We start from the raw sequence: 27,762 nt of genomic DNA on the forward strand, positions 1-27,762 counted from the left end.
TCACTTCGTGCCTTTTTTATCAAGGGCCACGTCTTCATCCTGGCTTCTTTGATGAGCTGAGAGAGATCTTCAGCAAAACGGAGCTTGTTGTCACGCATGAAGGGGTGGTTTTTTGCAGACTTCCACATGGCATCTCTGTAGGACCTCAGGGAGAATCGAATGATGATGGGTCTCGGCGTGGAGTGGGCTGAGGATGATTTTCCAAGACGATGGGCGACATCAATAGCAGTTTCAGGCATGTTCTGACCATCTGGGAGGATCTTCTGGCAAACTTCTATAGCTTTTGCTTTCACATTTTCTGTTGTGTTTTCGGCGACGCCATGAAGTTTCAAGTTCCACCGTCTTGAGTAGGAGTCCATCTCACACACACGTGTTTGGAGGTTGATAACTTTCATTTCTTCCTCTTTGAGACGTGTATCAACCTTTTGGATTCTTATCTGTGTGTCCTTAATTTCACTGCATGCAAAGTCCAGAGTTTTCTTTAGCCCCTCTATTTTAAGTGTGTTGCTGTCGATTTTCTTGGAGTTGTCACTCACTAGCTTTTCGAGGGCGTCAGCTCTTTCGTTGATGAGTTTTGAGAGGGTAGAGATAATGGCGTTGTCTGGGGAGGTGGAACACTGTTCGGGGTTATACAGCGCTTTTTTGGCAGTTGGGGATTTGCAGGGAGTCACAGGTAGCGGCGGAAAATCTTCGTCTGTCGCCATGGTAACAGTCACTGGTGGCACGGGACTAACGTTAGTATAGTCGTGACACGAGGCTATTAGCATGTTACCTGGGTGAGTCTCGGAAGAGAAGGCTTTGTTGTTATGAGATCTTTTCCTGTCCCGGTTCGGCATTAAACGGCTTTCAGTTGTCAAAGAAGTCACTTTAACTGGAGTTTCCTCGTTTTTTCACCGTCTAGTAAAGTTTGGTGCAGGAGCTCAGCGAGAGTGAACCTACTCGGCAGCCATCTTGGCCCCTCCTGTCCAAATGTGTCTTTCTATGCAATCTATGACGTTGATTCTGCCACGCCCATACGTCACCTGTCACTCAAGGCGGGAACGCTCTTAATTATGCAGAAATTTAAACCTTAATTAAAAATAAACGAACGTGTTAGAAAAAACTTCACCCCCCGTACAGTTGTCATGAATAGTGAAATAAGACATTGAGACTAAAACCGTTTCTTGTACCAGGCTGTAAACATGTTTAATATTGCTGTAAAGTTGGGCATTTTAACATGGGGGTCTATGGGGATCTGCTCCCTGTTGGAGCCTCTAGCGGTCACTCCATGAACTGCAGTTTATTACACTTCCGCATTGGCTTCAATCTTCAGACCCGGATGTTGCCACCTGTTCAGAACACGCTTCAAAGCCTCGACACGTCTCGTCACATGAGCAGTAAACAGGTTAGTAAAGTGAGTCAGATGAGCACAAATCATGTCTAAGGACTGTTCAAACTCTTTTGGATATATGAGTGAAGTCTGTTGATGGAGGAACTAGGTTGTAAACTGTGACAGACACAATGGAACAAGTTTCACTTTCTCTCTTAGAGAACAACAGTAGAACATGGCGGTCTGTCCATGTTTGTTCTGTGGCTCCTGGGCATTTATTTTCATTTCATTTTATGGGAGAGACAACGATTACCAAGTTAAGGATGAAGTCTAGCTGGGTGAGTTGGGTGAGAGTGGGTGAATGTGTGAATGTGAATGCTCATACTCATCCAGGTTAAAGGGGATGTTGATATGTGCTTTACATTATTGTTTCTATATGAAAGAAGTGTTGAAAAGTTCAAACAGGCAGTAGCATAGTAGAAGCTACACAATAGAAGTTAAAGGTGTTAAAAGCACGAGTAGAACAGGATTTAGCTGATTAGAAATGTGACTTTAAGGACTCAAACATGTTTTGTGTTTTCATTATGTTGTGGGAATATATGAGCAGTTATCATTTAGTTTGTGGTGAAGCATGAAGCATGTTAAGAGAATGACATAAGAAATAGAGAAACTGATCACATGAAGAAGAATGGTGAGTTCTGTTTAATAAGGACAGTTAACAAGCTGCTATGAGGAACACAGCTGATGACTCCTGCCTCTCATATATATATATATATATATATCTTGTGTGAACAGGTGAGTCGTCTTGAGGCCTGTAACATAATCAGACATTCTCTCTACTATGAAGGTTCCTGTAACAGGTGACCCTGAACCATCCCTTAGTTGTGCTGCTATAGGTCCAGGCTGCTGGGAGACTTCCCATGATGCACTGAGCTCCTGTCCTCTACTCTCTCTCATTAAAGTCTAGTTGAAGAGTGTTTGTACTGTACAGCAGCATCAGTGGAGGATCTAGAATGTGTTCATGTGACTGTGATACTGTCCCAGAGTTTAGAAGGTCAGTTAGCTCCATCTAGTGGACAGATGGAACTCCATGTTGTGATGTGGGCTTTCAGGTCAGACTGCTTTTGACGTCACTCTGATGTTTTTAGTCTGAAGTTATGAGGATGTGACTTCAGATCAAATGAACACAGACTCCAGGACTACTGAAAGAAAGTCTTCTTTTCTCCAACAGCTCCACACATGAAGGTGGAACGTGACTGAAAGTTCCTCAAGTTCTGCAGGTGAGAATCCCAGCAGAGAAATCTGTCTGATGAACTTTGTGTCACATTGTGTTTGACTTGACAGTAACGTCTGTGTTTTCTCTCACAACGTTATTTAATCCTTCAGATATTTTAGAAGAGTTTTATCTCAAAGTATTGGTTTAAAAAGATTAGCATGTTTTACTGTTAGTGGTTCTCAGAGTGAACCAGCTACAGTTGGATTGTCACTGTGTTCACATCGTGTTCATGTGGTTAAACAATGAAAGTAGTGTCAGAACTGGTTGGACATATTGGATCAAACATGACAGATTTATCAGAAACACAATCACCTTCCAGACTAAAGTGAAAGCAGCACAGTGACAGAGTCTGATAGAACGTTCAGCAGCTTCACTTCTTTCTACTGTATTTCTGACGTGTTAAAGAGATGAATGTAAACCCTGTGTTTGTTGAGGTAACGTTTGTTGTCATGACTGAGTGCAGCTCTCTCAGCAGGTGATGGATCAGACTGAGGACAGACAGGAGACAGGAGTCCCTCCCTCTAAAACCACTCTGTGTAGAGAACATGAGATCCAGACTGAAGCTCTGAGGTGAGAGGACCATCTCTGACCAACTCTTCTCTATGTCAGAGCTCATTATTCACTGTTTTCTACTCTCAACTCATTTGTTTGTATCAGGATGCAGCAGCAGAGACCAGACTCTCCTGAACACAGCTGTGTCTCCTTGAAGACTGATTGGTCTAAGGGTCGCAAAATTAATTTTAAAGATGAACAACCTGCTGATAGAAGGTACTGTAATGACTTCCATAACACACTATGAAGAAAGTTCAATGATCAAAGAGTTGTAGAGGAATGAAAACACTAGAGCACCTATGTACATGGAGACCACTTTAGTAAAAAAAGAATTCAAAGTATATTTTATTACTTTGTTAGATCAATTCAGTTTTTATGTTTATCTGTGCTTAAGTTAGGAAACTCAGTACCCTGTTCTTTTTAATCTTTGGCTTGAGGAGAACCAATTCAACCATTTTGTAATCACTATCTACCCACCACATAATATTAGGGTTTACAACACTAGGAAAATATTGTGGAAGCAAACCTGGTAACAGATTCTTCAGATTCAAACTATTTGTACATGAGGCCCCAGATGATCTTCTTAATCTACTCAGAATAAATAGCTGTCTTTCAAAAAGAAGTAACACTAAACACAGAACAGTTCTCTTTTCATAGGGAACCTTTTAGTTCAAAGGAATTTAAAATAGTTATGTTGTTAGTTCAGTTCTTTCTTTTGCACTGCTCCTTTAAGTTAGGAAACTCAGTGGCCTTTCAACATTCAGGTTCAGGAGAAATAAAAACAAAAATCAAATGACGATGAATAAACCTGGGTTGTATGTTTCTTCCTCTGAATGTTGAGAAAGGAGATCTCTGTTCTTATCTGAACAATGTGATGGTGGGTTCCATCTCTCAGGAGATCCTCCTCAGCATGAGCTGTGCATCCACCACTCTTCTGGAACAAGTCCTCTGTCGGCCTGTGGTGTCTCCATCTGTGATTTCCTAAACAGGAACAAATATTCTACCGTCATTCACCTGAGAAAGAGAGGATTCACAATCATTAAATCTTCTTCAACCTTTGACCAGTCAGTACTTGTTACTTAAGATGAGATGATATACTCTACATAGTTTTACTTCCTTTCTGCTTCACCTTGCTACACCTTCCTTGTTCTACTCTTCATCTCAAGCGCTGACACTGTCTCCATCTTTATAGATCAATTCTGCTGCCACTGGACAAAAATATCTACTGCAGAAAATAAATGCTGGGAATGTGTTTACCCTTTATAAGTTGGTTAATGTAAGAATTTATTACTGAAGGGTGCTGAATCAGTATGAACATGACCAGGTATACTAGATAATTCAGCGTTGATTTGAAATTAGACCCACATGGTGACATAGTTACCTGACTCATCACTTTCAATAAGGCATGTACAGAATCATGTTCTATGATGTTTTCTCCACAGGGTTCTGGAGCAGAGCTCAGAGGTTCCTGGTGGTCAGTCTACACAGAAACATCAACCAGACCTGGACTCCATATTTACGGTCTGTTCATGTACAAACTGACTTCTCACAACAGATGAAAGGCTGAATCATCATTAGATCATGCTGTCTGCCTTCAGACTGACTGATGAATCATGAGTTCCTCCAGGTTTAAATTAAATGTTCAGGTTCTCCTTCTGTTCCAGCTGCTGGAGGAGAACATCATCAGTTTTGTGAAGAACGAGCTGAAGAAGATCCAGAAGGTTCTGAGTCCAGATTACCCAGAATGCTCAGCGAGTCAGAGGGAGGATGAGGAGGTGTTGGAGGGTGAGGATGAAGAGCAGAGGAGGAGCAGCAGAGATTTATTTGTGAAGATCACAATGAACTTCCTGAGGAGAATGAAGCAGGAGGAGCTGGCTGACTGTCTGCAGAGCAGTAAGAGGATTTAACAGCTTTAACTTGATGGAAAGAGGAAATGGAGGAAGGTTATGTTTCCTAACTGTTAATATGATGCAAACATCTGGTCCTCTACTTATTAATGTATCAAACTGATGGATGAAGAAAAACTAAAGACACACTGTAATGTTTAGATCCTCAGATTTTCTGTCTCCGTATTTTCTTTCTCATTTGTTCATTCAGGACTTGGAGCTGCAGTTTGTGGACGTAAAGTTAAATCTGCTCTGAAGGAGAAGTTCCAGTGTGTGTTTGAGGGGATTGCTAAAGCAGGAAACTCAAGCCTTCTGAATGAGATCTACACAGAGCTCTACATCACAGAGGGAGGGACTGCAGAGGTCAATGATGAACATGAGTTCAGACAGATTGAAACAGCATCCAGGAAACCACACAGACCAGAAACAAGCATCAGACAAGAAGACCTCTTTAAAGCCTCACCTGGAAGACATGGACCAATCAGAAGAGTGATGACAAAGGGAGTGGCTGGCATTGGGAAAACAGTCTTAACACAGAAGTTCACTCTGGACTGGGCTGAAGACAAAGCCAACCAGGACATCCTCTTCATATTTCCATTGACTTTCAGAGAGCTGAATGTGTTGAAAGAGAGAAAGTTCAGCTTGGTGGAACTTGTTCATCACTTCTTTACTGAAACCAAAGAAGCAGGAATCTGCAGCTTTGAAGAGTTCCAGGTTGTGTTCATCTTTGACGGTCTGGATGAGTGTCGACTTCCTCTGGACTTCCACAACACTGAGATCCTGACTGATGTTACAGAGTCCACCTCAGTGGATGTGCTGCTGACAAACCTCATCAGGGGGAAACTGCTTCCCTCTGCTCGCCTCTGGATAACCACACGACCTGCAGCAGCCAATCAGATCCCTCCTGAGTGTGTTGACATGGTGACAGAGGTCAGAGGGTTCACTGACCCCCAGAAGGAGGAGTACTTCAGGAAGAGATTCAGAGATGAGGAGCAGGCCAGGAGGATCATCTCCCACATCAAGACATCACGAAGCCTCCACATCATGTGTCACATCCCAGTCTTCTGCTGGATCACTGCTACAGTTCTGGAGGATGTGTTGGAAACCAGAGAGGGAGGAGAGCTGCCCAAGACCCTGACTGAGATGTACATCCACTTCCTGGTGGTTCAGACCAAAGTCAAGAAGGTCAAGTATGATGGAGGAGCTGAGACAGATCCACACTGGAGTCCAGAGAGCAGGAAGATGATTGAGTCTCTGGGAAAACTGGCTTTTGATCAGCTGCTGAAAGGAAACCTGATCTTCTATGAATCAGACCTGACAGAGTGTGGCATCCATATCAGAGCAGCCTCAGTGTACTCAGGAGTGTTGACACAGATCTTTAAAGAGGAGAGAGGACTGTACCAGGACAAGGTGTTCTGCTTCGTCCATCTGAGCGTTCAGGAGTTTCTGGCTGCAGTCTACATGATCCACTGTTACACCAACAGGAAGACAGAGGTGCTGGAGGACTTCCTGGGAAGAAACTACAATAACTCACCTCTGGATGAATTTCTGAACAGAGTCATGATTAAATCCCTGGAGAGTAAAAATGGTCACCTGGACCTGTTAGTTCGCTTCCTTCATGGCCTCTCTCTGGAGTCCAACCAGAGACTCTTAGGAGGTCTGCTGGGTCAGACAGAGAACAGTCCAGAAATCATCCAGAGAACCATCAACAACCTGAAGAAGATGAACACTCGTAAAATCTCTCCTGACAGAAGCATCAACATCTTCCACTGTCTGATGGAGATGAACGACCTCTCAGTTCATCAGGAGATCCAAGAGTTCCTGAAGCCAGAGAACAGATCAGAGAAGGAACTCTCTGAGATCCACTGCTCAGCTCTGGCCTACATGCTGCAGATGTCAGAGGAGGTTCTGGATGAGTTGAACCTGAGGAAGTACAACACATCATGGGAGGGACGATGGAGACTGATCCCAGCTGTGAGGAACTGCAGAAAGGCTGAGTGGGTCCTGATCATTAACAGAATCAATCAGTGGAGATTAGTAGTTTAGTTCTTCAGACGTTCTCATTCTTCTTCAAACAGTGTTCCACTTGTTGACTGCAAACATCACAGTCAGTTGTATTTAGTCCCAGATGTTCTCCAGCTGTTTAAAGCTGTTCTTCTAGTTATTGACTCTGTTCTTTCTATTTCTCCGTCTTATTATTCTCTCCATCAGTAAGTTAGTTTAGCTGAAGCAGCCTCTGAGGCCTTTTCATTAAAACCAGAACCTTAAATTAAAGTTAAGAAAACCTTTATGTGTCCCGCTATGGGGAAATTGCAGTTTACAACAGCATACAAAAGAGCAGCAAAAAGAAAAAATATATAAATAAATCAAATATCAGAAAGTGTAGAGTATAAAAGATAAATAATAAAATAAAATAGAATAAAAATATACAAGTACTGGCATAGGGGCTGCACAGTGGAGAGGTGGTCATCACTGATGCCTCACAACCAGAAGCTTCTGGGTTCTAATCCAGGCCGACTTTGTTCAGCAGGCAGAGTATCTGCTGTCCATGCCCCTCAGTCTGTGGCAGCTGAGGTGGAGGCTGGGTTGCCATGTCTGGATCCCACTGTGTTGCAGGGCCGTTTGAAGAATTTAGAGTCCTTGTGTAATTTGAGTGTGTTGTTGGGTCATTTGTCAGAGTCAAAACAGACGGATTTATCAGCGTTGATTGGCTCGTATCCTTGTTTGTTCCGTTCCCCCGTACTCCCACTCAGACACATTTAATAGAGCACGATATAGATATAGGCGATGCTCAGCCAGTTAGACAGCGGTTTTATAGGGTAAACCCTGAAAAGCGTAAATATCTTGAATGCAAAATACAGTACATGTTGGACCATGGCATTGCTGAGCCCTCATCGTCCAGCTGGGCCTCACCTTGTCTTTTAGTGCCCAAATCGGATAACACCTCCAGATTCTGTACTGATTTCCGTAAAATCCGATTCATTTCCCCTGCCAAGCATGGAAGATTGTGTCGACCAAGTAGGCCAGGCTAAGTATGTTAGTAAATTTGATCTATTAAAGGGCTACTGGCAGGTTCCCTTGTCCAAGCGTGCGCGTGAAATTTCGGCATTTATAACACCGAACGGTTTGTTATCATACAAGGTTATGCCTTTTGGGTTAAGGAATGCCCCTGCGACTTTTCAGAGACTTATGACCATAGTAATGGGAGACTTAGCAGGTTGTTCAGTATATCTCGATCAGTGTTAATTTTGGCAGCAAATTCTGATTTAGTCTTAGTCTTAGTCTTTTGAATAACGCACCATTTAGTCTTAGTCATGTTTTAGTCATCTGAAATCTTTTAGTCTTAGTCTAGTTTTAGTCGACTAAATATCATAAAAATTTTAGTCTTAGTCTAGTCTTAAGTCTTTTAGTCTTAGTCTTAGTCTAATTTTAGTAGACCAAACATTAGCAGATTTTAGTTGACTAAATCTACAGGGGACTTAGTTGACCAATATCTCATGGAATGGTATTAAGGTTTGAATATGCAATACAGACACAGATTTAACGGCTGTAATACAAAACATGTATTTTATTTTTCAAAAACACTCACCGTGGTTTTTTCACAAAAGGAAAAATAAAGTGCAATTCTCAAAAACAATAATAAAACTATTGGTTGTAATGCCACTGCAGAAGGTATCTAAATACAGAAACTCAGGAAACCGATAGGAACCAAAACAACGTCTGTAACATTAACTACTCAGAATGTTACACACGTTGTTTTTGGTTCCTATCGGTTTCCTGAATATATACGTTCGGGTGTGGATGTGTAAATGCGTATAGTACTTTGTAGAAGCGCTCAATGAGGCGTCTATGTATGTACAGTACGTGTATGTCTATGGTTAACGTAACCAGAGTTGCTAGTTATTGCACCTGACCAAATTCGATTTGGGCCTCAGTTGTATTTGCACTTCATAAACCAAAACTAGCGAGGGTAGCAACTCTTAACAAACTTAAAACACTGAACAGCACACAGTAGTAGATATCGTAGATAGCCATGACATACATTTTGGAGTTAACGAGCTAACTAGCTTCGTATGGATTTCAGTATAACTCGCTTGCAAGTGTCGTTTCAAGTTCGTTGTGTTTTTACCGGCGATAGTAGGTCCACACAGTTTGCAAAGCGTCTTGTTTTCAGTAATGGTAAACTGGAAATGAGTCCATATATCTTGCCTCCGTTTTCTCCCCGGCTGTGACATATCGCGGTGTTAATAAAAAACTGCGAGTGCATGTATATGATGACCCTTGTAGCAGTCTACCGACCATAATGAGCGCCTTACCGCTCTCCAGAGTTTGTTCTGATTGGTTGTCAGTCAGCTTCACCATCTAAAGTCGTTCTGATTGGATTTCGTCCTTGTCAAATATTTTAGTCTCGTTTTTATTCGTTGACGAAAATGACGAAACTTTCGTCATAGTTTTAGTCTTTGGGCATATTTTGCATTTAGTTATCGTCTTGTTTTTTTATGTGTTTTTATGGACAACTAAGCTACTGTAACCAAGCAATTTCCCTTGTGGATCAATAAAGTTTATCTAAGTCTAAGTCTAAGTTTTCGTCAGAGAAAAAAAGGTCGTTGACTAAAACTATGACGAAAATTTTTCGTCAACGAAATTAACACTGATCTCAATGATGTGGTTGTTTTTTCTGACACCTGGTCCCAACATCTCGAGTGTGTCCGGGCCCTGTTCAGCTGTTTGGCTGAAGTTCGTCTCACAGTCAACCTCGCCAAGTGTGAGTTCATGAGGGCGACGGTAACGCACTTGAGTTGGGTGGTTGGTCAAGGCTCAGTTCGTCCAGTGCAAGGAAAAGTCCAGGCAGTTGCAGATTATCCTGTCCCGGCCACAAAAAAGGAGCTCATGTGTTTCCTTGGGTTAGTGGGCTATTACAGAAGTTTTTGCAGAAACTTTTCTGAGGTAGTAGCACCCCTCACTGACTTGCTAAAGGCGAAGGTAACTTTTGTTTGGTCTCCCGTGTGACAGCAAGCTTTTGAGCAGGTAAAGGGAATGATGTGCAACGCTGCAGTTTTTGCCGCACTGCGGTTTGATCGCCCGTTTTCTCTGCAGGTGGACGCCAGTCATGTGGGTGCAGGTTCTGTCCTTCAGCAGGAAGATGACTTCGGTGTTGCGAAGCCTGTTAGCTTCTTTTCGAGGAAGTTTAGTTCTTACCAGCTAAACTACTCGACCATTGAGAAAGAAGCGCTAGCCTTGGTGTGGGCTTTGACACATTCTGATGTGTACGTGGGGTCTGGTGTTGTGCCTGTGGTGGTCTACACAGACCATAACCCTTTAATTTTTCTCAATTCTCTGAAGTGTCCGAATCAGAGATTAATCCGTTGGTCATTACAATTACAATCATACTGGTTAGACATTCGGTACATCAAGGGCTCTGACAATGTCGTGGTGGACGCGTTGTCAAGAGCACCTCATCATTAAACCTTCCGATGTTTAATTTAGTTGCTGATGCATGTTTATTTCCTTATGTCCTTGTTTTTTTCCTTTCCTCTCTTAAAGTGCTTCCTTGGTACCAGGTTGCTGAGAGGAAGGTTGTGATGAGTGCTAGAGGTAAATGAGTGCATCAGGTCAGTTGGTTGTATGATTAAAAAAAGGTGTATATACATATAGCCTATATAGGGCAAACATAGAATATTTTCTAAATATATACTTTAGTTGGTTTTTGGGATATGCTGTAATGTCCTGATTATGTATTTTGGTTGGATTCCGGGATTGGAATCCCTTCTTATGGAGGGGCGGGGGGGGGGGGGGGGGGGTGACGGCCACCTGCCACTCGGGCCTGTTTTGTGTTTTCCCTTGTCTTGTCTTCTCTGTTTCTGCAGGTACCTCAGTGGGCGGGGCTAATCTTGGGCAATTGGGAGCACCAGGCAGTCACAGTCCTCATTCTCTCTCTCTCCCATCTTCCACCTGGACTCCAATATGGTTTTTGGTTCTGTTGGCTTTGGCCTGTTTGTTTTGTGTTATACCGCATTTCTTTGTCTTTTGTCATGGCTTATGAGCCAGGTCGTGACAGGAGCATTTTATTGACTGAGTTCAACGTTTCATTTTAAGGAGAGAAGTCGATTCACATCATCTTGTTTTTATATCTTTCTTTATATTCACTTCCCCTCAGCTGTTTCCTGTCCTGTTGCTCTTAGAGAAGAATTCATTTCATTTTTATTCATATATTGTCAATAACAACACAAATTGTCTCAAGATGGTTCACAAAACCCGGCCTGAAACCTGCGGAGCAAGCACAAAGGCGACGGTGGCAAGAAAAACTACCTTTTAACAGAAACCTTGAGCAGGACCAGGTCACAGGAGGGACCAGTCTGCTTGAGGCTGAGTAGAAAAAGAGAGAGAAGAGAGCAGCAGCAGGAACCAGATTTACCTCCATCTTTCATAGATTCATCTGACTAGAACGTACATGTAGAGTATGACCGTGATGTAAATACAAGATATAGCTGATGATGGTACATGAGAGATTGATCAGCGTCACTCAAGTCAACCTGGTTTGTTCATTGTGTTTGTGCTGAACAACTAAAGTTGAGCCAGTCCTGTGTCCTCCACATGGAAATATTTCACCATGTTCATACTGAATGATGTCCAGGTCTGAGGTTGTCAGCTGATGGGTTTCATTTGTGTTGGACTAAAGACTAAATGATCCACTTGTGGACTGAAGCTGACGGCAGCAGGTCCACAACAGAGATCATCTTTCCAACTGGAACTGTTCACTGAGCTGAACTCAGTCAAAAGATCCAGAGTCCATTAAACAGTGAAGACAGTCCAGATGTTTGTCTCATCCAGATGTCCTCATGATGGGATCAGATCCACTGACAGACTGTGGACAGTCTGGAAGCCTCAATGTAACTCAGTGTTGTCTCCATTCATCGGTCTGAGAGAGATGATGAGAATGATTGTTTCCTGTCAAACACAGTCAGAGAAGATGAGCTGAACCACTGATGTGGAGACAACATGTCCAACAGGATGTGTCCAACTGTCCACTCATCAAACACATCACCTTCATAGAAATGTCTTCTTCCATTATAACAGATTTTATTTATTTGTCTCATGACAGACTTGTTCACTGTAGACTCTCAGAGAGTGACTGTGAAGTCGTGGCCTCAGCTCTGAAGTCCAACCCCTCCCATCTGAAACATCTGGACCTGAGTTATAACAACCTGAAGGATTTAGGAGTGAAGCATCTGTCTGCTGGACTGGAGAGTCCAAACTGTAAATTGGAGACTCTGAGGTCAGTTTTCATTTATTTTCTTCTCAGGCTTCTGAAGAATGGAGATCCAGTTTAGATGAGTTCTCTTGTCAGGACTGTCAGATAGAAAAGGAGCTCAAAGAGTTTAAATGAAGGAGTGTTTCATCATGGAGGTCGCATTGGGCCACCCTTGGTATATATACACACACGTACATGCCCACATTAACTATACTCGTTCCGCTAATATATGTAAAAGTATTCAACACAAGGGCTATTGATGCAACATACATAAGCCTGCCAATGTAAACCTCTTAAAATAATATTTCACACAATTCTGACACAGTCGAGCCCTGAATATAACAGGGCAGGAAACAGCAGCAACAGAAGGCAACAGACACTGTGCACGCTTCGGCCTAAAATGCTCAGATCATGAAATCACACAGCCAGTTACCAACACTAGTCTAATGATGAATCAGCAGTGTTCCTATTGTTGGAGCATCATAGATGTAACTATGAAGAGCCAAGATGTGTGCTTTAACCATCAAATTAATTAAATCTGTAATAGCCAACAGAGGGGAAAATCATGCACTTACCATAGATGTCTTCACAACAAAACAACATGTCTGTTGTTGTGATTGAGTGCCAAGGCATCAATGATGTTATCGCAGTCAAGGGTCCTCGTTCTCTCCCGTGTTTATAGCCAAAAGTGCCAGATTACTGGTCCTAGTGTCTCCACTGCTGTTCCTCATGTACTGCGTTCACAGCTCACTGATGTGACAGGAAGTGTCAGGGCTATGCATATTAACTTGTATAGGTCCATGAATACATCTTTATATGGCCGCATTAAGGATAGGAACTCCTGTGTGCTGTGGATGGCATGTCCCTGTTCTTCCTTCCTTTGCAGAAGCCGCCACACCTGGTAGAGCTCTGCTGACAGGTTTTCCTCACTGACACCATAGTGTCGGGCCATGGGCAGGAAAAGTTGTTTGTCCAAAAACGATGTGTGTTTTGGGCTGAGAGTTGGCACACTGGATAGAAAGAGTGCGTTTTCATGTCATCTGTGTTCTCTGTCTGTGTTCTCTCTATCGGGGCCTCGACAATAAAACCCTCCAGGTGTCGAGTTTTCTGGGTCTGCCTTTTCTGGCGTGAACTATGTGTTGTGCCGGTGTTTGCACATAGTCTCTCTGCTTGTTGTTCTTCCCACTTAGCAGGGTTCGTACGGGTGCTTGAAATCCTTGAAAATGCTTGAATTTCAATGTTGTGTTTTCAAGGCCTGAAAAGTGCTTGGATTTTAGTTTCAGTGCTTGACATTATAACTCTGTGTCTTTTACATGATTGGGATCAGACTGGATAGTTTGCTTATCACCAGAATAAATAAAATCACTAAGAGAACCGTATGTGGAGATTAGCGGTGGAAAAAAGATTCAGGATCCGGTTCATTGAACTGGCCTCCAAAGAAGACTCAAGAATCATGAATCTAGAGTCTATTGAACCGGCTCAGTTGAGTCCTGCCACATTTGATTGATATATAATCAATAAATGTTAACTGACTGGTTAGCTAATGAGTGTGTTCCCAATTATTGTGGATTCCTCTCAGGTGTGTTTGTCATGTGACTATGCCATGTGATGTCCTATTTAAGCTGCACCTGCTTCAATAAACGATTGATTGTGTGTTCTCACTGCAACATGAGTCCAAGCATGTTTATTCTCTCTTTAGCCAGTATCTAGTCAAGCTCTGTTTATCAGGTTATGGGCCCAGATGCGTTGATGTTTGTGCAGATATGGCGTGAGTAGCAAGACAGTTTGCGCATTTTGAATTTGTCTCAAGTTTTGAAGTGCCAGCACCATGAGCAAAAGGATAAGTTCACGTTGGTCTCGTCTTGTGTTTGACGGAGACGAAAAGAACTATGAACTGTGGGAGACAAAGTTTTTGGGCCATTTGCGGTTGCAGAAATTGAAGGACACAATTTTGAAAGGGCCCGCCGTGGGTGCGAATGCAGAAGCACGGGCTGAGGACACAGCAAAGAACGCTGACGCATATGCTGAACTGATCCAATTCCTCGATGACAAAAGTTTGTCCCTGGTCATGCGAGAGTCTGCGGATGACGGCCGTGGAGCACTCAAGATCTTGCGGGACTATTATGCTGGCAAGAGTAAGCCCCGCATTGTGAGTCTCTACACAGAATTGACTTCCCTGCGAATGATGAGAGGTGAGAGTGTGACTGACTATGTCATACGTGCTGAGACCTCAATCACAGCGCTGAGGAATGCTGGAGAAGTCTTGAGTGATGGACTATTAGTTGCAATGGTTTTGAAGGGGCTGCCAGAATCATTCAAGCCTTTTTCCATTTTTGTCACTCAAAGGGATGAGACTCTCTCTTTTGCAGATTTTAAGACAAAATTGCGGAGTTATGAGAACACTGAAGGTATGCGGACAGCTGTGGCCGAAGACAACGTCATGGGGGCCTGGGCGCATCCAAGGAAGGCCAGTGCAAGGGTGAGGGGCACTGAGAGCGGGGACATTGAGTGTTTCCGTTGTGGACAGAGAGGACACAAGGCAAGACAGTGTCAGCGTGGTCAACAGTGGTACAGCCAGGGCAAGAGTACCACACGGCGAGGAGGATGGAAACAGCAGCAGCAGGACAAAGCACGCGGGGTGTATGAGGAGACAGACAACACCTTTGCCTTCAAGCTGGTGACCAGTGATCGTCAGCCAGGGAGCGGTGTCATCAGAAAGGGGCTGATGGTGGACACCGGTGCAACATCACATATCATCACAGACCTGGCCAAGTTCAAGAGCTTCGACGACCGATTCCAGGCCGAGACGCACTGCGTGGAACTGGCCGATGGCACAAGGTACAAGGGGGTCGCGGAGCGCAGAGGAGACGCAGAGGTGTGTCTGGTCGACAGCAGGGGGCGGCACCTCAGTACTACACTGAAGCAGGCACTGCACATCCCCTCCTATCCCCAAGACATCTTCTCCGTGAGATCTGCAACTTCCAGTGGGGCAACAGTGATCTTCAAGGAAGGTGAAGACGTCCTGCAGTACAAAGACGGTACACGTTTTCTCATTCATGAACATAACAGACTGTTCTATTTGCCTACTGTGCCAGTGAACAATGACTGTGATGATCAATGTATGGTTTGTCATGATATTCAGACGTGGCATGAGATTTTGGGACACTGCAATTTTAATGATATTCAGAAGTTAGAGAATGTTGTGGATGGTATGTCAATCAAGGGTAAAGCACCCAAGTCTATGCAATGTGAAGTGTGTATCCAAGGTAAATTCACTCAGAGCAGGAACAGAAAGCCTGATGTGAGAGCCAAGTCACCTTTAGAATTGGTACATACTGACTTGGCAGGCCCCATTGACCCAAAGTCGAGAGAAGGGTATAGGTATGCACTTTCCTTTACTGATGACTATTCAAGTGCAGTATTTGTGTACTTTCTGAAGCACAAAAGTGACACAGTGGATGCCACAGAGAGATTCCTAGCTGACACATCCCCATATGGGAATGTTATATGTATCAGGTCTGATAATGGTAGTGAGTTTACTGGACAGGGTTATCAAACACTACTTTGCAGGAACAGAATCAGACATGAGACATCAGCACCATACTCACCACATCAGAATGACACTGCTGAGCGTAACTGGAGAACCCTTTTTGACATGGCTAGATGTATGCTCTTGGAAAGCCAGTTACCCCAGGAGCTATGGCCGTATGCAGTCCAGACAGCAGCAGTGGTGAGGAATAGATGTTTCAACAACCGCACTAGACAGACACCGTACTTTATGCTGACAGGAAGGAGACCCAATGTGTCCAGGATGCAGACATTTGGTACTGTGTGTTATGCCTATAGACAGGACAGGAAGAAGCTAGATTCAAGGTCTGACAAAGGCATCTTCGTTGGGTATGACAAGAACAGTCCAGCCTATATGGTCTACTATCCCGACAGTAGAAAGGTGATGAAACATAGACTGGTGAGGTTTATGTCCAATGTTGAGGGACAGGAGACTGATGACGTGTCTGATGACGATGACGTTGGTGTGCAGTATAGCACAACCAGACCTGACCCTGACAAATCGAAGCAGTGTGACATCCCAGAGACTAGGCTAGGCCCAAGCCAGATAAGCCTACAGCCAGCTGAGGTCAAGCCAGAATCGCATTCTCCAGATACCCTGAGTAGAGAGAGGAGATACCCTGATAGAGAGAGAAGGAGGCCAGATTTCTATGGGGTGGAGAGTGATCAGGTGCAGATCAGCATTGATTATTGTTATAGGATGGTTTCCAATGTACCTCAGACTTTCAGAGAAGCTGTGACTTCATCCAACTCAAGAGAATGGGTAGATGCAATGGATGAGGAGATGAAATCACTGAGGGATAACAACACATTTACTCTGACCACCCTACCTGAGGGCAAGAAAGCAGTGGGGGGTAGATGGGTGTATGCTATCAAAACCAATGCGGATGGATCTGATAAGTATAAGGCCCGCTATGTCGCCAAGGGGTATAGTCAGGAGATGGGTGTAGACTATGGAGAAACCTTTTCTCCTACTGCCAACCTTACCAGTGTGAGAGTGTTAATGCAGAAAGCTGCTCAGGAGGATCTAATCCTTCATCAGATGGATGTTAAAACTGCCTACCTACATGCACCTATTGATTATGAAATTTACATGGAACAGCCAGAGGGGTATGATGTAAAATTTCAGACAAATGAGAAAATGGTGTATAAACTGAATAAATCATTATATGGCCTAAAGCAATCAGGTCGAAACTGGAACAAAATGTTACATGACTATCTGAGTGAAAACATCTTTGTACAAAACCCAGCTGATCATTGTGTTTACAAGAGAGAAACAGAACATGAGAAAGTGATAATATTGATATGGGTTGATGACTTGGTTATTGCTGCCAGTGATGAGAGAGCTTTAAAAACTGTCAAAGAGATGCTTAGTGGGCAATTCCAGATGAAAGATTTGGGCAGACTGAAGAATTTTCTTGGTATCACTTTTGACCAGTGTGATGGGGGTGTGACTATGTCACAGCAGAGTTATGTTGGCAAACTGCTGGAAAGGTTTGACATGCAAGATTGTAAACCCAGGTCGACACCTTGTGAACCAAAGTTGAACTACACCGGCGGTGATGAAAAGCTGAGTGACCCCAGGAAATACAGAGAGGCAGTGGGTAGCCTAATCTACCTAACCTCATGCACTAGACCTGATCTGAGTTATGTTGTTAGCAGACTGTCCCAGTATTTCAACGAGCCAACAGAAGAGCAGTGGACAACTGTAAAGCATGTACTGAAATATCTGAAAGGCACAAATGACAAGATGCTCTGTTACAGGAAATGTGATGAAGGGTTAAGGTTGGTGGCTTACAGTGATGCAGATTGGGCTAGGGCTGGGCAATTAATTGAATTTTGATCACGATTTCGATTCTTGGTTCAAATGATCTCCAAATTAATAAAATCGAGTTGGAACGATTCTTTTGCCATTTTCCGTTGTCTGTGAGGTTTTTCCTGAAAGAGACGCGCATGCGCAATTCAGTCGCTCCCCCAGAGCATTCAACGCGGCCCCACGAGCTCTGTGTGTGTGTGTGTGTGTGTGTGTGTGTGTGTGTGTGTGTGTGTGTGTGTGTGTGTATGTGTGGTGACCTGCAACACGCATCTTATTCAGAAAACAGCGCGGTCCCGTTTGGTCAATAAAAAGGGTAAAACAAGTTCTCTTGTATGGCAACACATCTGCACCCAGTAGCGGTTTTAGGCACGGGCGAACCGGGCAGTCGCCCGTGCGGCATTTTTTCATGACACAAGGGGGGCGGCACGAGCACTTGGAAAATAAATAAATAAACAAATACATCTGCGCCACTACATGGTTTTCTATTATCTGTCATATCTGTGTGGGGAACTGGCAAATTGTCGCCCCCTGCAGCTGCAGGCGCCCCTGCTTTCTGAGAAGGTGCCATGCACAGAAGGTGTGCGTGAGAAAGGGAAAGAGGAGGGGGGCGCGGGGGACAGTTCACCTCTGGGTCTCTCCCAAATTGGGGGGTTTACAGTGAGTTTTTTTTTTGTTTTTTGGTTTTTTTTGCCGAAATGCCGAATAAATGCATTTTATTTTCCAACTCAAAAAGAATCGTTTGAAGAATCGTGATTTCAATCTTGACCAAAAAAAATCGTGATTCTCATTTTTTCCAAAATCGACCAGCCCTAGATTGGGCAGGTGATGCAAATGACCGACGTAGTACATCTGGTTATTGTCTTAGCCTATGTAAGAATGGTCCTCTGATTTCCTGGAAGACTAAAAAGCAGCCAACTGTAGCATTGTCAACATGTGAGGCTGAGTACATAGCATTGGCTGCCACTATACAAGAGTGTTTGTACTTGACTCAACTGCTTGAACATCTTGATGATGACCGGTATGGTGTACCTATGATTTATGAAGACAACCAAGGTACAGTTGCATTGGCAAAGAATCCTGTTAGCAGACAGAGATGTAAGCATATTGATATCAAATACCATTTTGTGAGATCAACTGTAAACAATGGTGAAGTGTCTTTGGAGTATTGCCCAACAGATCAGATGGTTGCTGACCTACTGACTAAACCAGCTACAAAAGTGAAGCGACTTACCTTCTCCACGTTCTTGTTTGGGTTATAGCCAAGCCAAGATGCAATGCAGTTGGTTTCCATGATGTTTCTTCGTTTTGTTTTTCCTTGTGATTGAATGTGAATGATGTGAATGATTGTGAATAATGTGTGAGCAAGTGGGGGTGTTAACTGATTGGTTAGCTAATGAGTGTGCTCCCAATTATTGTGGATTCCTCTCAGGTGTGTTTGTCATGTGACTATGCCATGTGATGTCCTATTTAAGCTGCACCTGCTTCAATAAACGATTGATTGTGTGTTCTCACTGCAACATGAGTCCAAGCATGTTTATTCTCTCTTTAGCCAGTATCTAGTCAAGCTCTGTTTATCAATAAACAACACCATTCAAACATCTTATGTCTCACTCGGCAGAGAAACAAAACGTACTACCAGACTTGACCACTAGCAAGCAGCGCTAACTGCACTCAGCCTGCAGTGAATCTGCAGTGGATCCACTACTCATGAGTCTCTGCTTAACCGAGAGCAGGGAGTCAGCAGCCACTCAGTCGGTCGGCAGAGAAATTAAACTAAACTGACTCAGGGATCATTCTCATTCATTGTTTTGTTTTGTTTTTTTTGTTGCACAGTTTAATTTTGAGCTTCAGGTTTAGGCTTATGTAAGATACTTGATATGATCTTCAGTCATTATGTATCACAACTGATAAATGGCAATAACGGGTAACTATGCTTTATTATGTCTCTCATGATTGTACTGGAAACACTTTCTTTCACAATAGGGCCATTTTGGGTCAAGTGACTCAAGTGACTCGCAAAACCCGGCTCATGTCAGTGAGTGACTCAGACTGATCTGAATCCCTCAAAAGATCTGGGTTTTACACTACTCGTCTCTACTAGTCTCTACTGGTCTCTACTAGTCACTACTAGTCTCTACGAGTCTCGGTGCAAGTGTGTCTGAAGAACGTCAAGTGGCTTCCCTTTTTTTGGATAAAACTTTTTCTCCTTTAATTTCTAAATGTTTTGCTATTATGTAACATCATTTTAGATGTTTACAGCATAATACAACAAACATAGTTGTGATTAAAATTGATAATGACCCTTAAAAGTGCTTGAATGTGACCATGAATAATGTGGATGAACCCTGACTTAGTGTCTGTGCTTCTCTGTGAGAGCATGAAGTAGAGACTGGGCCAAATCATCTGCTGCAACGAGGTCAAAATTGTGGTCCTGTAGCTGATCTGACATGAACTTTGTTGTTCTAAATAAATCCTCAAACATGATGAGATGCAAAACAAACTTCTCATGGATGATGGCACTGATGGCTCTTGCTTCTGCCCTCCGATGTGGGTTTGACTGAGTGACGACATCACGCAGGGTGGCTCGGATAGCGAGGAGAGTTTTCTTGATGGCGCAGATCGCATTATACTGGCAAGCCCAGCGAGTATCGCACAGTCTCTTGAGTTCCACGCGTTGTGCTGTCGGGTCGAGCTCTTTTTGTTTTCTCATGAACAGATCATGCACCATGGATCCAGAAAAAAAACTTGTAGAGCATTTGGAGTGTCTCAAAAAACTCTGCTGCAGCGCTGACATTATGTTCACAGTCCACTAACACTAACTGTAGCTTGTGTGCATGGCAATGTATATAGATGCTTGTGGCACCTCCGTTCTGAATGTTTCCTGCCCACCATTATTACATCCTGACATCACAGATGCTCCATCATAGTATTGACTGACACAGCGATGTATATCAATATTACACTGACTGAGTGTGTGTTTGATGCTGGCTAGCAGAGAGTCTGCATCCAATCCATCTGCAGCAGTGAAATGCAAAAACTCCTCATGCACTTCCCCTGACTCTGGCTGCAAATACCACACGATAACAGAAATCTGCTCCTTTTTACTTTATCTTTACTCTCATCCACCAAAACAGCAAAGCACTCGTCATCACTGATCTTCTTTCTTATCATTTCTGCCATTACAGCAAATATCTCATATTAAATATCATGGTGAGTGGATTTGGCGTTTGATGGGTTAGTAGCTAACTTCTTGTCCACTGTTGGATCAAACTTAGCAATGACATGCAGCAACTCACGAAAGTTTCCCAAGTTATGAGACTCCTCACCTTCTCTGTGGCCTCGCTGTGCGATCCCCTGGCAGGCTGTGAAGCGTCGGCTCTCCACCACAGCTTTCATGTATTTTCTGTTTTCCATAGATGTCCCCTATCAAGCATGTTTGCTATTTTAGATCCGCTTGTCTCTTTTAGCTTGAACTTGCTCCATCCTTCCATAGCAGATTTGTGCCCCATACTTTCATGATGGCTCTTCAGAGACGCTGACGCTTTCCGCCAGTTGTTAAATCCGTTGCTGGTAAATGTTGGCTCTAAATGAAATCCGTGCCCTCGTTTCAGGAAATGCCTACACGCAAAACAAAATGCTGCATCTTTGGCCACGCTGTATTCCAGCCATGAATACTGCTCCATCCAACTTTTGTTGAAACTTCTCTGCTGATTCCCAAATTGCCGTGTGGGATATTTTTGAAGGACTGGCCGTATTGGGCAATCTTGAGGATGGTTGCTAATGGATGGTTCCCTGGATTTTCCCATTCCTGTCTTCACCTCCTCCGTTTCGTTCCCCTTCAAGTCGTGACTCCGAATGTGGACGTTTATGGAGCAAAAAACGATCCATTTTGGTGTATTTTTCTACATTAAATTTCCAAACGATCGCTATCACAAATAAGCTGCCATACGTTAAGGTCAGGTTCACAGCGCGCTGCGCCCATTGACCAAAGTAGATCACCTGTTCGGGCCTCATGTTTTTTTAAAAACTAAAATATATTTTTTAAATTATTATTTAATTCACCTATTTAAACTACATGAAAAAGACTATTCAAATACGACATTAAAATATAAATATAAAAAAAAAAATCACACATATTTCTTGGGGGTGCTGGGCGGGTGCTATGGCTATTACAGGGGGAGCTACAGCACCACCTAGCTCCTTCTTGGCGCCACCACTGCTCCAATGAGACAAGATGGAGGACAACATCCACAGTGTTGTTGTGTGGATGAATGATTGTAAAGTTGATCTTCAACTCATCTTGTTCTTCAGCACATCCAGTCAGTATCTTTGTGTTTCCACAGTGTTTCCTGCTGAGCTGCAGTGGAGGGACAGGAACTCAAAGAGGAACTTTGATTAGTGTCAGTCAGACTGCTGAAGCTTCATATTAGTGTCAGCTGAACAGTGGAGTTGTGTTAGGAAGAGACCACTTCACAGTCAGTGTGGACAGCAGGAATCTGAAGAACTCTGTAATGTCCATATGACATGTGACTGTTGTTGGAAGACACACTTGAACATGTCAACTTGTCCTTTAACATTTGAATGACACAAACCTCCTGAGACACCAAATCCAGGAAGAAGAAGGTCCTGGAATCAAAGAACTAATCAACAGTTTGTAGTCCAACATGTGTGAGGAGGAGATATTGATCCTGTAATGAGGTCAGCAGCATCTTATTGATCTGTGTTGACATGAATAGTTGTCTGAATGTTGTGCTGACGTTTGGATGATGTCTGTAGAAGGCTGACATGATGAAGATCCACAATAACACAAGGACAAAGTCACTCTACTCATTTTAGAGAACAGCTCATTGATCAGGACACATTTCAGACCTCATCACATCTGATTGATCATCAATCATTTCATCTTTTATTCTTTATTCAGATTGTGGGACTGCAGGTTGTCAAAGATCAGCTGTGATTCTCTGGTCTCAGCTCTGAAGTCCAACCCCTCCCATCTGAAACATCTGGACCTGAGGAGAAACAACCTGGAGGATTCAGATGTGAAGCAGCTTCTTGATCTTGTGAAGAGTCCAGACTATAAACTGGAGACTCTGAGGTGAGTAGAGGGTTCCAGTCAGTCCATGCTGCTTTCATCAGTATTGTCCTAAACACAGTTAGTATCAAAGATCCAGTGTTTCCTGTAAACCTGCAGCTTCTCAGTGAAGCTGTGAGAGGAGAATGGAGACAGGCTTCAGGATTGGACAGAAAGACAGAGAGAGAGACAACAGTCAGCCAATCAGATGAGCCAGAAGCTTGTTGTGATCATGTGTTTGAGTTGATGTGAAGACGACTGTTGTTGTTGTGTTGATGTGTCCAGGAAATAAAGCTGGATTCCAGCTGACAGCCTTCCAAGATGTATAGAGACAGTGGTGGTCATTCATCAGATCTGATCAACAACTGATCACAGCTCTGAGATCAGTCTGACTGAAGCCTGCACATCACAGAACCAGCATTACATTTAGTAACCATGAGCAGAGTCATCACATGTGTCATTAGTTTGATCAGATCTCTTCAATGACAGCCTCCATGTTTATTAGTCAGCTGATCTTTGTTTAAATGGAGCAGCAGTAAATCCATCACTAAAGTGTTGGTGCAGTAATGAAGCGTTCAGGACTCTCAGCAGTTTATTAGTCAAATCTGCAGAGGAAACAGACTTGATGCTAAAAGTCTCTGCAGGTCTGTGTGTGTTCACTCCAACACGTTAACATGAAGCTGAAAGGAAGCTGGCTGAGCTCCACAGCTGCTCCACTGCTGCTCTGAACAGGACTGAAGTCCCTGCTGCTCTTTCTACTGGATGTGATGATGAAGGGAGACTCTGGAAACACTCCTTCACCTCCTCTCTTCTTTCTCCTCCTCTCTACAGGTGGAAGGACTCATGATGGTAAACAGGACGGTGTGTGTTGTGAGAGGATGAGCTGTGTCCTGATGATCCAGAGGTTGAAGCAGACTCTGACTGGACCATGTTACTGGGAGGTGGAGAGGAGAGCTTCATCCACATGGTCTCCATTTAAGACCATCAACAGAGCTGCACTTCAACTCTTCACAGAGCTCCAACAAATCAAGTCCAGTCCCTCATGAATGATTCAGACACATGTCAACCTGCCAGCATCAACAGTCCTTCCTGTTGTTGTGTAGATGTTTGTTCAGACTAGATTCTAATGTCTGTCTTCTCTTGTCTCTGTAGAAACGATTGTTTTTACTCCTGTTTCATCAATATATTTATTTTATTAGAGCAGGAGATATTTGCTTTATTTGGGTTTGTCAGATTGTCAGATGAGATGCTGGGTGTTTCCTGATTGTAGAACTGGTGGTGAGTCTCTGTGGGCTGAAGATAAAACATGTTTCTAGAGCAGCAGGTAGAAGAGTTTCAAACATTTAACTGTTGACTGTAAAGCTCACAGTCCAGTTCCATCCACACAAAGATCAATACAGGTCATTCATAGATAAGGTACACTCATATTCTCAGACTAATCTATACAGAGTAGTTTATTCAGTTATCTCCCAGAAGAAATTTAAGAAGGTTTGCCTGTTTATGTTTTTGTGTGCTTGATGAATAGAACCCTTCAAACTGAATGTCTAATAGTCTCTAAAACCTTTAAGGGCTTTATGTCGTGTTCTTTCTCACTACGGGCATTTAATTGATCGAATTTTGGCCAGAACTGGTGGCCACAAAAATAGAGGGGATCACAAAAACTGGGTCAAATATTCAGAGTGAAGTAATAAAAATCAAGGAGATGCTTTGGTTGCAAAAGATAAGCGTACTTTTATTTACAAAAATTGTGAAAAATAACTGAAAATTGTTTCAGCAAACATTTAAACCTCTATACCTTGAGCATCATCCTCCGACCCCCCCTCTCCCTCCTTGGTGGCCAGAGTTTTATAACTTCAGCCCCTCCCTCTGGACCAACCACTAGCTACACAAATCAATTCACTTCTCCTGAACTCAATGTGATAAAATAACAAACATGATTTCTACAGACAACCATGATGATTACATATTCTGCTTCTCTGTAGTCACAAGTTTTACGTAAACCAACATAACTTAGCATACTACAAAAAAATCAGCCCTGACCTACACTATATTACCAAAAGTATTCGCTCACCCATTCAAATGATCAGAATCAGGTGTTCTAATCACTTGGCCTGGCCCCAGGTGTATAAATTCAAGCACTCAGGCATGCAGACTGTGAAACAAGACATTTGTGAAAGAATGGGCCGCTCTCAGGAGCTCAGTGAATTCCAGCGTGGAACTGTCATAGGATGCCACTTGTGCAACAAATCCAGTCGTGAAATTTCCTCGCTCCTAAATATTCCACAGTCAACTGTCAGCTCTATTATAACAAAATGGAAGCGTTTGGGAAAAACAGCAACTCAGCCACGAAGTGGTAGGCCACGTAAAGTGACGGAGAGGGGTCAGCGGATGCTGAAGCGCATAGTGCAAAGAGGTCGCCGACTTTCTGCACAGTCAATTGCTACAGAGCCACAAACTTCATGTGACCTTCAGATTAGCCCAAGTACAGTACGCAGAGAGCTTCATGGAATGGGTTTCCATGGCCGAGCAGCTGCAGCCAAGCCACACATCACCAAGTGCAATGCAAGGCGTCGGATGCAATGGTGTAAAGCACGCCGCCACTGGCCTCTAGAGCAGTGGAGACGCGTTCTCTGGAGTGATGAATCACGCTTTTCCATCTGGCAATCTGATGGACGAGTCTGGGTTTGGAGGTTGCCAGGAGAACGGTACATTTCAGATTGCATTGTGCCAACTGTGAAATTTGGTGGAGGAGGAATTATGGTATGGGGTTGTTTTTCAGGAGCTGGGCTTGGCCCCTTAGTTCCAGTGAAAGGAACATTGAATGCTTCAGGATACCAAAACATTTTGGACAATTCCATGCTCCCAACCTTGTGGGAACAGTTTGGAGCGGGCCCCTTCCTCTTCCAACATGACTGTGCACCAGTGCACAAAGCAAGGTCCATAAAGACGTGGATGACAGAGTCTGGTGTGGATGAACTTGACTGGCCTGCACAGAGTCCTGACCTGAACCCGATAGAACACCTTTGGGATGAATTAGAGCGGAGACTGAGAGCCAGGCCTTCTCGACCAACATCAGTGTGTGACCTCACCAATGCGCTTTTGGAAGAATGGTCAAAAATTCCTATAAACACTCTCCTCAACCTTGTGGACAGTCTTCCCAGAAGAGTTGAAGCTGTAATAGCTGCAAAAGGTGGACCGACATCATATTGAATTCTATGAGTTAGGAATGGGATGGCACTTCAGTTCATAGAATGAGTAAAGGCAGGTGAGCGAATACTTTTGGTAATATAGTGTACTTTCAGTTGGTAACTTCCACAAGCAGCACACCTGAGAGCAATCTTTGAACATATTTAATCAGGCCTCAGCCACAGCTCTGGTTGATCCCTGGGACAGAGAAAGGAAATCAACATTGGTGAGAACCAGTGAAAACACTGAGATGACAAAAATGACAATAAATTGTATACTCCAAACTAAATGTGGTAATGTGTATTATCTGGTTGTGCTGTAAGTGGTGCGTGCACTCACTACCATAACTAAGGGGATTATTGGATGTGAGTGTGTATTTCATTGTTCATTGTTTGGCCTTCGTCACAGAGGGTAAGCAGAGCCTTTTTACTTCTGCAAATATATTAATGGTCTGAGTGTGGGGGTCCACCCAGGTGAGAAGAATCTACATGTCTCTTCTCTAAATAACTTAGATCAAAATATCAGAAACGGAAGTGAAGCACAATTAAATAAATAATCAAAGCCATGATAAAATTGATGGAACTTAAATTACCACCAAGCACTAGTACCATGGCAGAGGAGTTTAAGCTCTGTGCAATTTCTGTAGCTTAAAGTCACACCAGTGGGAAACAATGAATGAGCTGCTAAATGTGTGAATAAGGCTGGTGATGTTTTACGTGTCTTGTGTCTTTGCTGGTCTTTAGACCAGATAAACCATAAGTGAGCACAATTAGCAGTTAAAAGTAAGTTTAAAAGTACAAAACGTGTAAATGATATAAGTACTACTGGCTCAAAGTCAAGATGGTAGTATTATAAGCATAGATACATATCAAAGTACTGGTAATAAAGCAGTTTAACTGTGAAGTGTTTGTGAAATCTCAGTATCATCATCAATGACTGAATGAGTGATAGCAGCCATCTTGGAAACAGCTGCCAAAAGCTACTGACTGCAGATCATGGATAAATCCACCAGGGGGCAGATGACAAGTTTCTAATTGTTCCCAACAGAGGAAGGTGTTGATGATGAGGAGCAGAGGTCTCAGAAACTAATGAATCAGATATGATGAACTATGTATAGATTAAACTGTCCGTGTCGTAGTACAGAATCCGCTCAGGATTCTGCACCTTCTCCATGAAACTGTACAGAGTCAAACGAGCATAGGCAGTGGTAAATGCAGCCATGAAAATGTTGTTGCTTTTCCCGGGAGGGAGAATGTAACGCTCACCGTACCGCCACTGCACCATCACCACCTCGTCGTTCAGAAAGGCGAAATGCTTGACGACATGCTGCTCTGAAAACAGAAACTAGAAAAATTCTTCAGGTTTTCTGACGAGGCTGGTCTGAGCCAGCTCGGTTCTCTGGGCAAACTTACCAAAAGCTGTTGAGACATAATTTGGCTATCTGTCTTTTGGCAGGGTTAGGATGGATTTTAGCCGGATCTAACTGGATACCCTGGTTAGCCGCGTAGTCTCTGACATACCTGTCCCTGCCAGCCTCATCCGGTGCTTCAGAGGGGTAGCCTGAAGCCTTCTGTTTCCCTTTCAAAAAGGTGTTGATGTAACCCAGGGGTCACCAAACTTTTTTCTCTGGGGGCCACATTATCTTTCTTGACTGTGATGGGGGGCCGGGGCCTTGTCAGCTATATAACATAGAATTGTATGACCCAGACCAAAATGACCACCAGCATTGTGTAGTAGAGATCACTAGCCTGGCACAGCCATCCCCACTATTATAGCCACACAACTATATCAACACTTGATTCCTGGCACATATTATCTTTACTAGTGTTTTGCAAAAGTAGTAATCG

General features: G+C 43.3%; 1 protein-coding gene across 1 annotated transcript; it reads left to right on the plus strand.

Moving 5' to 3' along the window:
- Window positions 1-1,116: 1,116 nt before the first annotated feature.
- Window positions 1,117-26,663, plus strand: LOC311486099 (NLR family CARD domain-containing protein 3-like). The gene is made up of 10 exons (XM_084541862.1): window positions 1,117-1,647; window positions 2,541-3,155; window positions 3,243-3,353; window positions 4,580-4,658; window positions 4,802-5,030; window positions 5,235-5,453; window positions 5,706-7,020; window positions 12,126-12,299; window positions 22,580-22,753; window positions 23,561-26,663. Exons 2-10 carry the CDS (start codon window positions 3,064-3,066, stop codon window positions 23,574-23,576), a joined length of 2,409 nt encoding a protein of 802 aa, XP_084397988.1. The 5' UTR covers window positions 1,117-1,647; window positions 2,541-3,063; the 3' UTR covers window positions 23,577-26,663.
- Window positions 26,664-27,762: the final 1,099 nt, after the last annotated feature.

The sequence above is a fragment of the Chelon labrosus genome (assembly GCF_963514085.1).
Source record: "Chelon labrosus genome assembly, chromosome: 3".
Taxonomy (NCBI): Eukaryota; Metazoa; Chordata; class Actinopteri; order Mugiliformes; family Mugilidae; genus Chelon; species Chelon labrosus.